Source organism: Triturus cristatus, chromosome 10 (genome assembly GCF_964204655.1).
Source record: "Triturus cristatus chromosome 10, aTriCri1.1, whole genome shotgun sequence".
Taxonomy (NCBI): domain Eukaryota; kingdom Metazoa; phylum Chordata; class Amphibia; order Caudata; family Salamandridae; genus Triturus; species Triturus cristatus.
The window spans coordinates 308,085,280-308,103,204 of NC_140593.1; the positions used below are offsets into that span (position 1 = coordinate 308,085,280).

Genomic DNA, 17,925 nt, shown 5'->3' on the forward strand with positions numbered 1-17,925 from the left:
GCGCAACACCCTTTGGACTCAAAGGGCTTCAGATCCCCCCCCCCACCCCCACCCCGCACCCCGTCGTGTGTGGCAGCCCGGGATGAGACAGCTTCCCGGGAACACACACACAGCCACACCCGAGCACTTCACAGGTCTTTAAAAGACCATTTGCACGTTAATGAGGCCTCGCTGTTGTTTCTCCCCTTCTAAGAGCCCCTGCAGCTCCACTCTGCCTATTGTTTAAAGATCCAGCCCCCCCCCCCCGAAATTTGGCTCCTGTTGCGCCTCTGGCCACACCCCTCGTGATGGAGACAGCGACTGCTAGCAGAGGGCTGCCTCTACCTCTGACACACTTAGGGAAGGGTTTGTGAAACCGCGGCATCGGACGAGACCTATGTACGCGATATCTTTATTTGCTATTTATCGCCTGTTTTAGGGCCATGTGCTGTGCAAAGCCCAGTGACACAATTGGAAAAGAGCCTATTGCCCCGTGCCGGGCTGGCAATTTGATGGGGAGGCCCATCGAAAGTAGACACATGAGGACATTGCCAACCACAGGTGATGTGCTGGAGAGCCGCCATATGGGCCAAGGTTCAGAGAAGCAGCACGGTCGGTTTTGCACCTTCCTCTGCCTTATCGTTGTCTCAAAGCTTACCTCAGAAGAACCACTCATTTTAACCTTTAACACAGATGCAAATTGCTCACGGTGCATTGAAATGTATGTGCTACCGACGATACTTTTTGCATGCGCCAAGAAGCCCCATTTTCAGTGTGTCTCAGCGCTCAAACAGGGGCATTGCTCGTTGGGACTCGATCTCATTTTTAGGTCTCGCCTGACCCAGCGCATCCGCTGGTCTGACGAGACTTATTGAGAGGGCTCCAAAAAGTGCTACCAGGCCAGCCTAGAGCTACAGTGCATGTGCGCGGGCGCTGCGCTTTACCGCGAGTACTTTCACTTTTGCGGCCGCACGGCCGCTTTGATGTTTGATCGTGATTGCGATCACTTTCACTTTCGCGGCCGCACGGCCGCTTTGCAAGCCAATAGGTCTCGCTTTTGGGACCTTATACGTATTTAGTTATGCAACGGTTGCATGGCTAAACACTTATAAGGTCCCAAAGGCGAGACCTATTGGCTATGCCAATGCTTGTTTGTGAAGCAATGTATTATGCTTATTCATACCTTGGGCATTAAGAAGCTCTCCGGATTTTGTGAGGCAAACATTTGCATTCGTCCATAGCCTGGCTTTTCTTTTCTGAGGACTCTGAGGGGTAGACGAAGAGCAGCGAACATCTGTGAATTCAAGGAAACACATTATTTGTCGTGACATTGGAAACATAACTGCAATTCCTAATTATCAAAAAAGCATGTTTATGTAGAACTTCAGGCAAGAACAAGTCACTTCTCTAAAACATTGTGGTGAGGAGTGTTAAATGAATGTGTGTAGGAAAAAGAGCTTTGTACAGATAATGCATGGATGAATATTTCTCTGACCAAGCTTACTGGGTGACTCTTCCGGTTTAGGAACAATTAGCCAGCTGGGCGGATTGGAGTTTGCCTGATTGGAGTGGCAGGTAGCCTAGGCACTGACTTCTAGAAGTTATTGGTATTTCTCTTGTGTCTGCTGGTTCCTACAGGCAAACTAGCGATGTATTCTTCCTGTTCAGACTGGGTGTGTTCGCTCTCAGAAAGACAGTGTTTAACTTAATAATGCTGATTTCTTGCTAATTTGTTCTGTCAAAAGTATGCCCTGATTACTATGCAAATGCTCTGGATATTCCTTTGTTAAAGTCAATAAAAATCATTTATATAAAAAAAAAGTGATAATGCTGATTTCACCTAGAACTGAAATCCTTCAAAAGAATCTCCATGGTTTAATAGAGAAATACATTCAGTATTACCAGTAGAGTTTTGATAGTATGATTAACAGCAGGGGCGGCTGGTGACATTTGAAAGTGGTGAGGTGCAAACTTTGTGTCGGAGTGCACCGTGGCGAGCGAGTGGGTAAATGGTGCATTTTCAAGCAAATTTGAGAAGCAAGAAGGTTAATGAAGCAATTGTGAAAGTGCAGTTATGACATTAATAGACTAGACAACCACACTGCCAAAAGCATACCGCTGAACAACTCTAGTGCAAGGGACCGACCGACTCCCAGCAAATCTGGCTCTCATTCAAAACTGGCACTAATCTTGTTCTCTTAGTGGCATAGTTCGAGCTGGCATCATGTTAATTAATAATTAAAATAGGCGTTTCATTTTACTGCAGGGGAAGCACTTTGATGAACAGGATTATCACTAAACTAAATGCCTCGGAGGCCTCAACAGCGTTAGACATGCCACTTGGAGAGATCTCTCGGCTCCGTATTATCTTCCAAATCCCTCTAAACAACCTTTGAAAAACCTATTACTATATTCTAATGTATACATTTCCTGCCACTTGCAGCTTTTACAAAAAAAATATGCGGTGGAAGATATAGCTGTTGAGGAAGTGGGCCTTCCCTGACGACTGGCTGTGTTGCAGATCTGCCCTCATGCACACTCGGTGGAATGCAAATGCATGTCCTTGCCACGCTGTCCCGCATTCCATGTTTTATGAGGGCACACTAAAAAGGTGCCAACATTACCATACAGCTTGTCCACTGCCAGTGTAGACGGGGACAGTCGCGGCTCGCTCGAGGGGTGGGATGTCGTGCGGTGGTGGGGGCCGGGTGGGGAGTGTTAAAATTAAATGTAAAAAAATCCTACCTGAGGTCCTCAGCACCGCGCCGCCTTGGGTCCGTCCGATGGCGCCTACAGCCCCTCTCAGGCTCTCAGCCAATCCTGGCGCTGCCAGCAGCGCCAGGATTGGCTTAGGGCACGGTTACTGCTTGCCCGCCTGCCCATTAGGAGACCGAGGTTTGAGCCTTTGCTCAACCCTCGGTCTCCTAATGGGCATGCGCCAGCCAGAGCAGACACTAGTGCGCATGACTGGGCACGGAGCGAAAATTCGCTCACCTTCCCCAATCATGCACACTTGTGCTGCTGCCTGTTGCCCCTGCCTGGTCCTCTGACAATCATGTCAGTCAACATGACGCCGGACCGCCCACCCCCTTCAGACACTGAAGGGGGTGGGCGGTCCCACGTCATGCTGACTGACATGATTGTCAGTTCTCCCTCTGTTTCTTTGAACTTAAGTAAACTGATTCAGTTTACTTAAGTTCAAAGACGCCGATGCTGCGGGCGACGCTGCGGGCGGGGGGGCTACGCCCCAACGCCCTAATGGACGCACCGCTACTGATTAACAGTAGCGGTCCATGGAGGGAGTTCGGTGGGGCAGTGAGGCGGGGCGGGGGATGGGAAGGGTGGGGAAATGTAAACACCGGAAGATGGATGTACGGAGGTGAGTACACATTTAAATAAATAAAACTAATTTTGTTGCGCGCGCTGCATCGCATTTTGCGATGCAGCTCGCGCAAAGGAATTCGTTTTATTTATTTAAATGTGTACTTACCTCTGTTCATCCATATTCCGGTGTTTACATTTCCCCCCCCCACTGCCCCTCCCCCCCCCCACGTCCCACCGAACTCCCTCCACGGACCGCTACTGATGATTAAGAATTACAGATTAGGTCCTAATGCCATCACAGTTTGTTCATTATTTGAGGAGACTTAAATTAAATTCTAGACTTAATCCAGGATGGTTCCGTCACGTGGTGCAAGAGAAGGACATGTAGTAGATGAAAATATGAGAGGCGTGGATGACAAACAGTCTAAACGTAAGGCGAGTAGAGACGTGATGAGAGTAGAAATGAAAGGCAATTTCTGGTGGTGGTAGGTAATGAAGTAAGGATAAAACTGCTGAATGGGGCCAGGAAAGGAAATCAGAAGTATTCCAGCGGTGTCCAGTTGGAGGCTGTGGAAGGAGGGAATGTTTGGACCTGCAGATGTTGTCATCAAAAGTCAATAAAAAACTGCTGGTGGGTGTAAAACAGGAACGCTGATGGATATTGTTGGTGGAGAGGTGGAATGTCTTGAGTGACGAGTAAGTGAGAGTACGGGGTATGCACCGAAACACATTGGATAATTTCATGGACTTTTGTTTGGCTTCATTTGTTTGTGTGTGATGTCATTAATATGCTTATTAGCTCTCACTACTAAGACTATTGAAAACTTTAGACCTCTGCCCCAAGCAATCGACCCCTCTGAATCCAAGCCAACCAGGATGGTTTAAATGGATCCATAAAACCTCTTTCATTGGTAAAGTATTCTTCCCATCCTGCCCCAAGCGGCTTTGAAAGAGCACAGCACATTTCCATACAAGCACCTACCTAGTTTGCAGTTGTACAGAAATAAAGGTCTTAATTACTTTGCAAAACTCCAAAGAACTTGCCATCTTCATGAGCTAGTCTTGAGTATCTAAACTACTGCAATTAAGCCAGTGCATGGGGCATAGCTTTTAGTTGTGAAGCAGGTGCAGTGGCACTGATACCCATGAGTGAAAGCCCCCTTGCATTCTAAAGATAACTAGCTTTTGCTACTCAACCATAGGGTAAGGTGGGGGGTTTCTTTGCTTGCATTAGGGCCCATATGGCACCCTTACTCTTATGGTTTGAAAAGTGTTTCGGTCCCTTTACATCTCCGCCCATCTCGATGATCCTCTCTCTTAATTTCGACCCAAAAATCAACCATTGTTCGTAGGTTGCCAAATTTGTCAAAGAAAAATACCAGCTCGATTTTCGATATTGTTGGAGGGTCAAGTTCTCGTATTTTAATAGAATTTGTGTAAAATCCTATTTTTTCAACTATTTCAATTCCACCCTGTTGGACTTGGCCCTTTTCCCTGAATTGTTTCGTTCTTTTAATGCATGTTAGATGCAAATAACCAGTGTTAAGGTGTAGGTGCTCCCTTCCCCTCAGATGGCTACCACAGGCCCCTGCTACTGCGGAGTGGCCTTTCTAGTAGCACCCTAGGTGCCAGGAGCTGGCTGGAACCCCACAACAATGTTGCGACACCAGCCCGCCTTTTTTGTCCTATACCTAGAGTGGGGAAGCTCCTGGAATGTGCTGGAACCTTCTAGAAGGGAGGTGGGGTTTTACTTTTGCCGCCTTAGAGGGTGGTCACCTGACCTAGAGCTACTTAAGAGAGGGAGGGAACTTTTTCTGGGCAGTTGGAGGGACGCAGACCTGGGGGAACCTACGCAGGAGTTTTAGGCGGTAGGGCCTAGTCAGGGACCTATGCCTCTGAAAGTGACAGGGCTTAGGTGCTGCCTTTTAAGTGAGTGAGGGATCCTGTACTAGCCCACTGATCTGGCCCAGCGGGAGGGGAACCCAGGGGCAACCTGCCACGCCTGACTAGGAGCAAACTAGTCACCAACTCAATCTACCCCCCCACCCCCCACAAGGAACAGAACCCCTAAGGGCGCCAGAACCAACGGTGCCATTAAGACTGCCGAACCTTAATGCTGAAGTTAACTGCTGAAACTTAATGCTGAAGTTGACTGCTGAAACTCAATGCTGAAGCTGACTGCTGAAACTTAATGTTGAAGCTGATTGCTGAAACTGACTACTGAAACTTATCTCTAAAGACTCCCTACAGGACTGCCTGGGGATCAACCAGGTACTAGCGCTGTGACCCCTGCGCTCCCCGACCTTGCCTGGGATCCCCCCTAGTCAGTCCTGCCACGGGCGCTGGGCGCCGAAGTCACCCCTTAATTTCTGCCCCCCCTGGTGAGGGAATCGGAGGCAGACTCACCGCTGCGGCCCAGGGCCGGAAGGCTGCCCCCTGTCATCACCGGGGCCCGTGGAGAAGCCCGGGGCCCCGCCGCTGCTGCCGCAGCCGAAGCGTCACGACCCCCAGCACCGAGAAGGCCTCGTTGGGCCCAGACGCCTTGCCGCGGCCGCGTAGGCCTGAAGCCAGATCCCCAGTCACCTGACGGGGGCGGACTGCTGAGCGCCGCCCCCGCCCCATTGGTCGGTTGGGCCGCACCCTTGAGGCATCAACGAAACCCCCGGAAGCCCCGGTGAGGGCAGCGGAGCTCCCTGGTCACGTCCAATCCAGCCGGGAGCCCCGCGCTTTGCTCCCCCACTGCCAGAAGCTACGAGGGAGGCCCTCGACCCGGAGATCGCCGGGAGGTCTCCGCCGGGGAAGAGGAAGACCAGCGACACAGGTAACCCCCGGGGAGGAGGGCGGGAGGCCCCAAAGGCCCGGAGCACTCCCCTCCCCCAGGGCGATCCCCCGCAAGGCCTCTGTTTTCCAGGGCCCGCGCGAGGTTGGACTGCCTCACGTAAGGCTCCAAGGGATAACCCAGCCAAACTCACCGCCCGACTCAGCACGCCCATGATTCCCTGATTCAAAGTGTCATTCAAGCGTTATGATCAGAGGCCTGATTTAAGGTGTTATTCAATCGTTATGATCAGAGGCCTGATTTAAGGTGTTATTCAATCGTTATGAACAGAGGCCTGATTTAAGGTGTTATTCAATCGTTATGAACAGAGGCCTGATTTAAGGTGTTATTCAACCGTTATGATCAGAGGCCGATGTAAAGCATTATTCCATCGTTATGGTCATGGGCCTACTGTAAAGCATGATGCCAATGCTGCGTATCGCTCCAGGGTACTAGGCCTGATCTTATGCGCTAGTCCATGGCTATGTGCAGCGGTATGTTCCTATGCCTGATTTTAAACGCTGTTTAGTTGCTACGCGCAGCGCTAGGTTTAACCACTGTGTTTGACGCTCCCCAGGATCACCGGGTGTCGCGTCTTGGTCCCATGCCCGTTCCATGTATTCAGGTGTGGCCAATTGAAACATAATGAAATGCTTTTGAACCTGACGTTTAATGTATTCAGGTATTGCCCAATGAGTCGTAATGAACTGCTTTTGAATCTAACGTGATTTAGATAAACCTGATTAATTTTCATTGAACCTACTGTGTGGTGTCAGTTATTGCGTGCGCTTCCTGCTTCAGGGGATGTGTGTGTTGTACGGTCGCTTTACACTTAAGCCTTCGGGTGCCTACCTGCTCAAGTCACGTTACCCCCTTAGGGCCTGGTGACCCCTGGTCCTACACACCCTCAATTTAGTTTAACAAGTTTTATGATTACTTTACACGTTTCTAAAGTATTTTGTAATCGAAATTATCTTTTATTTTCTGTTTTGAAATTATATCTGAAAAGACAATATACCGTTTTTTTATTTTTTAACAATATTATCGTTTTACGGCCATGACATGCACATAGTGCCACTTGTTACCCCTAGCTTCTCAGACAGTGGACCTTAAGCGACTGCAGCTTCCGCTTGCCTCAGCTGCAGTGGCTGGCACGTGATGCGAGCAGAGCTGCTGCCAAACTAAAGGTGCCAGCCCCATCTCACAGTTTGCACAAGCGCAAAGCACCTCCGCCTGCTGCACCTCCACAGGTATAATTTAGGATGGTGAGTGCATGTACACGTTACAACGCCGAAGCCCACGGACGGCATCGGAGATCAGTGCTGGGACCCGCCTACTGAGCCGGAGCCGGTGCAACCTGCGAGTCCTGTAGCCCGCGCACAGGTAAAGTGTCACGCGCCGTTACATGATGAGAGCATCCCAGGTAACCACAGCCCCTCGGAGACCCACAGGTGGCAACAGAAGAGCATCTCTAGAGGTGATTAAGTGAAAGGGCTGAGCACCACCGTGGTTGTAAACTTGCACAGAGATAAGAGTCGGCATGAAGAGATTGACGGATGCTGGTATTAAAAGGAAAGGGACCGGGAGGAGAGCGTTGTGCAGCTTTCTGCTCAGTTTTATATCCTGTACGATACATCAGTAATACAAGCAACCGGTGTGAAGACACGGGCATGGCACCCCTCCCTGCTTCACTACAGTTTGCAAATAAACCCTGGCACTCACAGCATTTCAGATTCAATTGATGACAGCAATCTGTCAGTCTAACCCAAAGCGAAAAGAAGGAAGAGAGATTCCTCGTAACACAGGAAACACAGGAAGTCCAGTAATCTAAACAACCATTGATTTATTTTACAATGACAACGAATCAGACGTAATACAACATGTGAGTGCCAGGGTTTCTTTGCAAACGTTTCACAAGCTACTGCTGTTTCTTGTGTTTTCTACACCTTAGGTAGTGGGGTGTTTTACCCTGAGTGGCACCAACCCTACTTTTCTATGTGAAGGTTACTCTCTAATACTTATTCCGTAAACCCATACATATAGCAACTTTGAGGTGCGACCCTTGTATCCCCCACTACCTTCCTTCGGTCTTCTGTGCTTAGCTGCAGTGTTTACTCTAAGTGAACGCACTGCATTAATACTGGAAACATTTGAGCATAGCCAGGGCTGGAAACGGGAAAGTAAATGACTCAATGAGCCCTCAATTATGGGTTCAGCGTGTGGCAGGGGGAAAGGGATGGAGTACTGAGGGGGAGCCATGAAAAGCTGAGTCCACAAATACATTTATTCTTTAAAAACTCTGCCACAAAGAAATTGGCTACAAGAACAAATGTAATATTAAAACTATTCTGGAGTTGATACTTGATAACAGAGGTTGCATTTTAAACTACCTTGGAGTCTGTCATCTATGTTTGACAAACAAATGAAACAATGTCGACGTTTCGACCCCTATATGGAACAGCAAATTTCGCGCCTTGAGAGTGGGGTCTTCATCAGGACCGAGGTAGGGGAATAGTGGGCACCTATGAATAATAGGATGGAGTTATTGAGGTGGTGTGTCAATCGTGAGCGTATCTAACAGTAACGCTATTTAAGATAAATTACCGGTTGCAGCGAGAAAGCTTCAGGCTGAGAATCGTGAAATGGGCCTTATAGGCCCCTACAATGGGGAGAGAGAGGAGACATAAAAGATCCACGAGGATCAGTACTTCAACTAGCGGATATGAGGAGTAAATAGCTGAGCAGAAGTTCACAGAAACTTACTCAAAGTCAGAGCAGGTATTCATGGTAGGTAGGACAAGGTTGATCAGTAACCTATGGCTAAAAAGAGAATGTGTACCATGTCAGAATAGATATGCCACCATGACTACAAAAGGTTAAGCCACACCGGGATCAAAGTAAAACCAAAGTGCTTAAGCAAACATGTGGGATTCTACCATATCAGAGCGCATGTGGAAGGCATTGTATCCATAGTGCATATTTCTCCTTATTAAGGAGGAAGCTGAACGCGCATTATTTATAAAGAAGGGCATACCAGCGAGGTGGTTGCGAAGCTGGGAGTAATGCAAAACACAATACAAGGGACAGAATGCTGGTTGTAAGGATATACGCCTACAGAAGTGGCTGCGTTTGGTTTATGTAGGCACCAGAATGCAAAGGTAAATCCAGGGCCGGGTGGACTCACTTCACCTGACTCGGGTAAACTCAAAGCAACTACCTACTTAAACAGTTTAGACTTACACAAATAGGATATGACACGTTTCACAAGCACATAAATAATTATTACTAACTGCAGCTGGAGCAGGCACAGGCCACGCAAAGACATCAAAGCAGAGGCAGGGTTAGGAAGTTAAAAAGGGGGAAAACACATCCCTCCCAATAGAGTCAATAGGATATTTCAATGTTATTTTTTTCCAGAAAATTATCAAACGTCATCATATCGGGCTGCAGAGGCCTTCTGAGAAGGGCCCTGTCACTTAATGTTTTTACAAATTAAGCACTGTAGTATAAGATAGAGAAAGCACACTTTTTCCTATTCCTTTGCAATCACTTTTTGTCTGTTTGAGTCCCATACTATGAAAAAAATATAGAAAGGCCAGCTGAAAGCGACATTGTTTATATTCTGCAAAACATATAGAGAACAAACCCATATATACACTGTACAATGCACTTATACCTTCGCCATACACAATAGTCTGAGAAAAGCTGCGAACACTGTGAATGGTCAACTGATGGAAGATGAGGGCAGGAAGGGCCTATGTTCCCTGCGTGTGGCAGACTTAAAGGTTTGGCTAAGGTCTGTCCACCATAACATACTCACAGGATGACAGGATTACTACCTGTGAAGAACTGGTAAATGGAAATCAAGGAAATACATTTAAATGTCAATGTGTGGTAAATGAGAAAGATGGGAGGAGCAATAAGATCTCTGTATAAGTGTTACTTCAGAAAGGTTTCCTTGGTATCCAGGTTTTGAATTTGTAATTTAAGAAAGTGTAAAATCCCCATAAAATGCTTTGTGTGGAAGGAAATGGTTAGTTGATGCCTGAATGTTGCGAAGTAGCAGAACCGTTGCTGCAGAGCCGGCACTGAAGGTTCACACGTACCATTACGTCATTTGTAAGCCAATACGCAGGGGCGTAACACAGGGCCCCGCATCCCCCGCGGTGCGGGGGGCCACGGAGCTTCAGGGGCCCCTCTCAGCACAGTAGTCGGGCCTGAGAGCTCCGAATTCATTCTGGAGCCAGGCCCCTCCATGTACTTTGGGGGGGCCCCGCTCAACTTTCGTTACGCCAGTGCCAATACGTACACTCGCTCAGTTATGTAAGTTGAATTCCTCCGCGTGCTTGTCAGTCCCTGGGCAAAGGGTTGGCTAAGGAAGGACCGACGGACGGAAGGGGCTATAGAGAAACATCCATTTCAATCTGATTCATTCAACACAACTGTGCAGACTGTAGGTCAATAATTATGGATCCCCGCTGTGGAAGTGAGAAGGAGTGAAGGGTGAGCAAATGTATTTAAAGTGGCATTTAAAATGGAATAGATAATAGAGCAGTGCTTTAAATGGGGGGAAAAAAGTGCAGGTACTCACTAAATTGAGCTTGTTGTCTGCTTTCCATTTGGAGCAGCAACCTGCAGGCAGCCAGGCTCGTTCGTATTTTCTCTTCCAGTTGGGCACAAAACAAACAAGAATTGGCATAGCCAATAGGTCTCGCCTTTGGAACCTTATAAGTATTTAGTTATGCAGCACAATATCCTTGGTGCAGCAACATCAACTGTTGCATGGCTAAACACTTATAAGCTCCCAAAGGTGAGACCTATTGGCTATGCCAATGCTTGTTACTACAGTTTTTGGGATGACATTATGGTGACGGACTGGGCTTTTTAAAAGTATGCAGTAATCAATTTCCGACCCTTCCAGCTGAACTGGGCCGTAGAGCGAGTTTGCACGGCGGAAACGTATTCCACGGATTGAATCTTTGGAAATATGACACTCTTTTTATGGGATTTGCAACTGTTTATGTGCACATATGAGTGTTTTATACAGTGATTGCTATGATTGTATGTTTTCAGTGCTTAATTTGAGCCAGTGGTTTTCGGTACTCAACACCAGCACTTAATTGTCAACACCGGCACTTATGACAGTCTGCCACATGGTTGTTTATATATTCAATATACATTAAAAATGACTAATATCTTCCACCCAAACCATCCTTACTGCTTGATGGGCCTGGAATAGTCTAAATTGTCACACTTGAGGGAATGTGATAGCAAGGAGTTCTGTTGGTACTGTTATTGGCAGCGCTGGCAGGGGCAGTGTGTGGTGCAAACCGCAGTGGCCTTCTGAGGGCCCTGGCACTTATGTTTTTACAAATTAAGTACTGCTGTTTAGTTTATCAGTGTACGTTTGTGTTTAGAAGTCGGTCGCACCTGTGTTGCCTGAATAATTTGAGCATATAGGTGTTAGGGGGTTTACGTGTGCCCCTGTGTTACAAACAGTGTCTGGGTTGTGTGTCTTTTACACTGCATGTTTTGAGTATACCAGTGAATATATGAGTTTAACACAGTCTTTGCTTGCCTGTACGTCTTCTATGTGTGCCTCTGATTACACATGGGTCTATTTTGAGTAGATATCTCAGTGTATGTATTTTGGCATCTCTATTACAGTGCTTTAAATGGGCCGGTACCCACTGGTACTGAGTACCGGCACTTCTTTTTTTTCCCCTCTGAGTACCGGAACTTCTCCGTGCCCAGGGAGAGTACCGGTACTCACTGCAGCATGTTGGGATTTCCCAGTGATCCCAGAGAAATGGTCATCATGAGACAATGCACAGCATGTCTACTCTGCAGTGTATGCTCGCATGATTAGCATTTCACACTGGCAGTGGCAATCATCTTGCCATTAGCAACAGTGTGAAGTCACTACCCCATAGCTGTGTGGCAGGAAGGAATAGAAGCCCTTTAAATATGCAGTTTGCAATGGCTTTCCCTTCCTTCTTTGCCATAGAGCAGTGAGGATCGCGAACAAGGAGCCCGTCAGTATCAGATGTCCCTCGAGGGCCAGGCAGGGGGCCCAGGACTGTATTTCTGCATCCAGCGCCATCCGGGACCCAGGAAGCAGCAATCTGATTCCTTCAGTTTGGCCCCCCATCCATACAGCGTCGCTGAGGACACAGGACACCCGGTGGGCCATTTTAACCCCATAGCCTGCCTGCCATTAGGGTCTGACAGGGTCTTTCACCTACTTCATTTGCCCCCTGCTGAGCTGCGACATTGAGCCCATAATGGGCGAGGAGGAGCTGGGGAGATGGCCTGAGAGCCCTCCCTGGAGTCCAGGTGAGATTGGAGGAAGCCTCTACCCTGGTGGAGACTGCATATGCTCGGGCCCCCCGACAGCGCCCAGTCTCTCTTCTACTGAGAGTTCTCCGGCCCTGGGGCCTTCTGATCCCAATTGAGTCTGCCTGCTACAAAGGGGGAAAGAAAAAGGTAAGTAAGACTCGCCACTTTCAGCGATGCCAATGCTGAAGCTCAGTGAGCACCCTCGGTTACTGTCAGGCAGATTTGGTTTTTGGACATTTGTTTGTAGCTGTTAAAATAACCGCACTCGAGTGAAGATGAAAGAGCAATTAGGTGCCTTTAAATGTTGTGTTTTCTCTTGCCACGGAGGTTGAATGTTAGGCGATACCATCGGACAAATTGCTGCTTATTCTTTTAACATGGAGACTGATGTTTACTTTTCTTTCCCTGACTGCAGGGTGAGATCATTTCTGAAAGTTTGCAAACATAAATACCTGTGAAAGAACTGTACAAATATTTCAGTTTTGGAAATGGAAAGGACAAAAGGAAGCAGCTGTTTTGTTATTCTGAAGTGGAAGAATTTAATAGGCAACTTTACTGGGTGATGCCGAAAGCTAAATATTCTCTGGAGCCAGGGGTCTAGCTTCTGTAGGTGCAGCAGGTTATTGCTGTATTTCACAGCTCAAACGAGTGTTAGTAATCCATTTCCTTCCTTGCACTCAGGCCCGTGGTACATTGGATATGTCACTGGCTGGTACCCAATTCCACACATTATCCTTGGTGTGCTGCATAGTTTTTGTCAGTAAAACTATGTCTGTGTAAATGTAGTGGTAATGACAATGGAAAATGTGTTGTCTCTGAATGACAGTGCACTACCACACTATGCACCAACAGTTACATACCACACCGATACCTGTCAATTTTGGCCAGTAGCCCCACCCCTGATCCCACCCCTAAGCCCGCCTCCTTGCCCGCCCCTTCGGTCATAGCTCAATTTAGTGAGTACCTGCACTTTCCCCCCCATTTAAAGCACTGAATGCAGAGCGCACCAGCAGAGCGTACAGAGAGAGGCGGTATGGCTGTGGTGGCGTGGGGCTCGCCTTCGGAGCAGTCACAGGCTATTGCGCTCAGAATCAACCGGTGCCTCTGCCGAGCCTTCCAAACCCCTCATGAATCCATGACGGCCGATTACTGCTTCTGGTCCGCCGACCACCCAAATCTTTTACGAGGGTGTGTAATTGCCTCCAGGCGCCCCATACCCGAGACTTCACAGAGATCGAGCTACTGACAGTATTAAACAATTCATACACACACACACTCGCCAGAATTATGAGGCAGGACATGGCTCTTATTGACATCCTTCTTCATGCATACCATTTCATTTTGTGTCACATGCTACCCAAACAGACCATTATTTGTGTAAAAAGTAACCACATTGCTGTGTGCCCAAGATCACACTATTTGGTTAAGTGAGGCTGCAGTATTCCAGATGAAAGTCCCTGCTGGCAGACATATTCAACGGTTATATCTTTCCTCTCTACTTAGGGATGCCTGCTGACCATTTGCGTCGCCCAGGTAGAGGGTGGAGGTCGCCTGACTGTGCGCATTGCTGCTTTACCAATGACCGAAAGGGGAGACTGAATCTCGATGGTGTCAGAGTCTCTCTTCTCATTAGTGGTTCAAGACATGGACAAAGTTCCTCCCTCTTGAAAAGTACTGTGGTTCGAAGTAATTCTGCAGACTTGTCCTTATGCAGATTGTTTGTGAGTGTTGTGATGGAATCCACTCGGGTGCAAGTTTGGATGTTGGTCCTGACCTATCGCAGCAGCCCACCATCTGTCTTCCGACCTGTGTTGGTGCTTTCATAATGGGCAGAGTACATCCGCAGTTACCAGATTGTGCAACTGGTGTCTGAACAAAATATTTGATGGCTGTCTGAGCATCCTTTCTGTCATCTTACATATTTGAACTCACAATGACTCTTGAGCTGTGATGCATTAAAAAAAAATAAGTAATGAAATTACCTTTGCTTCTTGTCGATAATCTTAAACTTTAAATGTGACTTTTGCTCCTCAATGTTTATGACAGTTTCAGTAGACATGCACACATAGTATTTGTAGTATGCAACAGCATTTATCGATTTCCCGCCATGCTGTTCATTTGGTGTCTGAGAAGTGGGCGGGCCCAGCTTCCTTTTTCTTTGTGAGAGAAGGCCTGCTGCTTTTAGGGTTAGAGATCTTTGCATGTCTGCTGGGTTGTAAGTGATTCTGTTGTCTGCCCCTTTTCTTTATTCCGGCTGTTGGGGCAGCTCTATGCGCTAGTTCAGTAGAGTTTAGCCTCAGGCACCCTTTATCTGTTGGTAGTTTGAATTTTGATTTCAAACTGTTCTGTTAATTATTTATATTTGGATTGGGTTCCCTGGTTGACGTGTTCCTGTGTCCTGACATTTTATGTTGCGATAGGTCCCAGAATAAATGTTGAATATTATTCCTCGGATCTTGAGTTCTGTAGTCATTATTGTAGGTTCTCCTGGTACCTTTCTGGCTACTGGCACAGATGCTAGACTCTGACAGGCTCTAGGGTCACTGCTCAAAGCAGAACATAGTCTGGCGACCCCGGGTCTGGATCTTTGTTCCATTGGGATTTCTGATCCATAGCGTTATTCATACTGTATGCATAAATACCTGCTCTACTATTACTTGTGCACCTAATGCTTGTCTTTGACCGTACACAGCGCTTTTCTGCCTTTTGGCTAGGTTTGTGCTATAGAAATACCACATACATTCATACATGCATACATGTTAGCAGTAAGTCAACGTTTTTACTCCTCAGTCCTTCGTCCAGGTGGGGCAGGCGTTGTTTGTTCCTAACCTATAATTGGGCTTTGGATTTCGAAGGGGATCTCTGCAATCTATCCGACCTAGAGCTGCTTCCCATGTGCAGCCTTTGTTTTGGTGAAAGGCCACATTTGCTTCCTGTTATGCTCCCCGCCGACCTTCGGGATTGAGGTGTTTGTTGCTGGCATGTTGAACCTGCCGTTTTTCTTATGAACGGCTGAGTATCCGGCCTTGGTTCCAGGGTCCTGGTCTGGACTGGTTGGTTTGGATTTTGAGGTTGGACTGATGGATTCACTGAGGCCTTGTCGGCCCAGACAGATGAGGTTTCCGTCCAGGTGTGGCTGTTCTTTTCACCATATAGCCGGATTGTGAGGCTGCAGTGATCCCTGTCTGACGTTTGAGGTTTCTGCTCGGTAGTGGTCCTGAAAGGTATTCATGCTTGGTAGCAATCGGGTCGAGAGGTCAGTGCTTTGGTTTACACTTCATTTCGTGTGAGTGGACACTTGTTCAGTCAGATCCGGGACAAAGAATTGTAATCTGCGTGAGGAGGGTCACAAGAAATAATGAAAGCGCTGCAACGGAAGAAACCTTTGCACGTGGTTACTGTTTTTTTGTGCAACGCCTGTTCTTAGGGGAGGGGCTACGCAATTCGGATGCCATGCAAATCTCTGTTGGACAATTACATTGGAAAAGAGCACGTTTCAGTCTGGCACTCGGTTTGGCTGATGAGAAGCAGAAGAGGGGCAGTGTCACCTCGAGTGACATGCTGGAGCCTCGAGTGACGTGCGGGAGAGCCGCCATCTAGGGGAAAGTTCAGAGTAGGAGCGACATCGATAGTGCACCTTCCTCCGTTATCCTTTCAAGAAAGTTTTCTTCAGGAGGGCCGTCATTTTAACAATCTAACAGAGGTGCAGTTTGCGCACGTTGCATTCAAATTTATTTGCTACTAACAAGACTTCTTTACATGGGCCACGAGGCCCCATTTTCTGCGTGTCTAGGCGCTCCAACAGGTGCACTGTTCATTGGGACTCGCTTTCATGTTTTCCAAAGCACATCCTTTTGCTCATTTGTACTGGGGACATTGATGTCCTGTTTGCTGCAGTGTAGTCTACACCACTGCGCTCTGCACCACTCTGCTCTGCACTACTCTGCTCTGCACCACTCTGCTCTACCCTATTTTACTCTTCTCTGCACAGCCCTCCTGTACGGCATTGCACTCTACGCCAATCTATTCTGTGCCACTCTACGTCAGTGCACTTTCCTACAGTCTACTCTGCACCACTGTAATCTATGCCACTGGACTCTACGCTATTATACTTTACTCTGTACCACTCTGCTCTACACCACTGCACTCTACATGACTCATCTAATCTGCACTACTCTACTTTACACCACTGCGCTCTACCCCACTCTACAGCACTCTATGCCACTGAACTCTCTACCACTCTGCTCTGCACCACTCTACGCCACTGCATCTATGCCACTCTGCTCTACACCACTGCACTCTACGTGACTCACCTAATCTGCACCATCCTACTCTACGCCACTGCACTATACCACACTCTACACCACTGCTATCTACACATATGTACCCTACAGCCCTCTACCCTACGCCACTGCACTATATGCTGCTGTACTCTACACCACTGTGCACCACCACACTCTACATCACTGCACTCTGCTCTGTGCCACTGAACTCTACGCCACTGCACTTTAGGCCTCTCCGCCCTACTCTGCACCACTTTATGCCACTGCACTCTGCTCTCCACCGCTGTTACTCTACTCCACTGCCCGCTATGCCAATGCACTGTGTGCCACACTTCTCTGCACCATTGCACTCTATGCCACTCTGCTCTGCGCCACTCCACTGTCCCCCACTCCACTCCACGTCACTGCACTCTACTACCCTTTACTCTGTGCCACTTCACTTTGTGCCACTCTACGCCACTTCAATGTATGCCACTGCATCCTACACCACTATATGCCAGTCCACTCTACCCACTCTACACCAATTTATGCAACTCCACTCTACACCACTACACTCTACGCCACTCCAGGTCAATCTACTGCACTCCACTCTACGCCACTCAACACTACTCTACCGGATGGCACTCCACTCCACTCTATTCCTCTCCACTCCTCGCTGCTGTACAACATAGCTAAAAGACATTGGCAAAGCCAATAGCTCTTGTGCAGGTGAGACCTGTCGGCTTTGCCAGTGCTTGTTTCTAAGATTTCTGTACGCATGGCTGCTGTCTGTTTCTTCTCTACAGAGAAACTGCCTGTGGCCTGTTTCTGTAACATCATTCAGACCGTGCCACCTCCCCTTGCTGGCAGAAATCCCATGCTGCTGACGGGAAACACGAGGCAGAAGGAGCAGGGAGGGATTATTGCTGCCGCTCATATTTCAAACCTTACCTCTGATTGCTACAGGTGTTGGATCAGTGTTTTCAGTCTGTTCATTTCTGAAGCCAGAGGTGCATATGGTTATACTCCCCAACATGGGATTGGCTGTAGACTTAAAGTACTTCAGAGCAAGTTGGCTGCACTTCCCTTTATGTCTCCTGTATCCCACACCATGGTTCGAAAGCTACTGACATACTCAACAGGTGTGTGCGTATGAGTGAAATTATTATCCTTCACCAAGTTACTTGTGCTTTAAAAAATACC

At 47.8% G+C, this 17,925-nt stretch overlaps 2 protein-coding genes across 4 annotated transcripts in view; one reads left to right on the forward strand and one right to left on the reverse strand.

The window, feature by feature from the left end:
* The window catches only part of CROT (carnitine O-octanoyltransferase), a 662,560-nt gene that overhangs the window by 566,860 nt on the left and 77,775 nt on the right, over positions 1-17,925 (reverse strand). For both annotated transcript variants that reach the window (XM_085631293.1, XM_085631292.1), the window contains exon 2: positions 1,163-1,273. In XM_085631293.1, the coding sequence (XP_085487419.1) occupies positions 1,163-1,273 (111 nt within the window). The remainder of the gene's footprint in view (positions 1-1,162; positions 1,274-17,925) is intronic.
* Positions 7,332-17,925, forward strand: part of LOC146789357 (peroxisomal carnitine O-octanoyltransferase-like) — a 569,137-nt gene continuing 558,543 nt past the window's right edge. Inside the window, exon 1 of one of the 2 annotated variants that reach the window (XM_085631299.1) lies at positions 7,332-7,504. The gene's annotated coding sequence lies outside the window, so the exon portion shown is untranslated. The remainder of the gene's footprint in view (positions 7,505-17,925) is intronic. The other variant, XM_085631298.1, reaches the window with a different exon arrangement.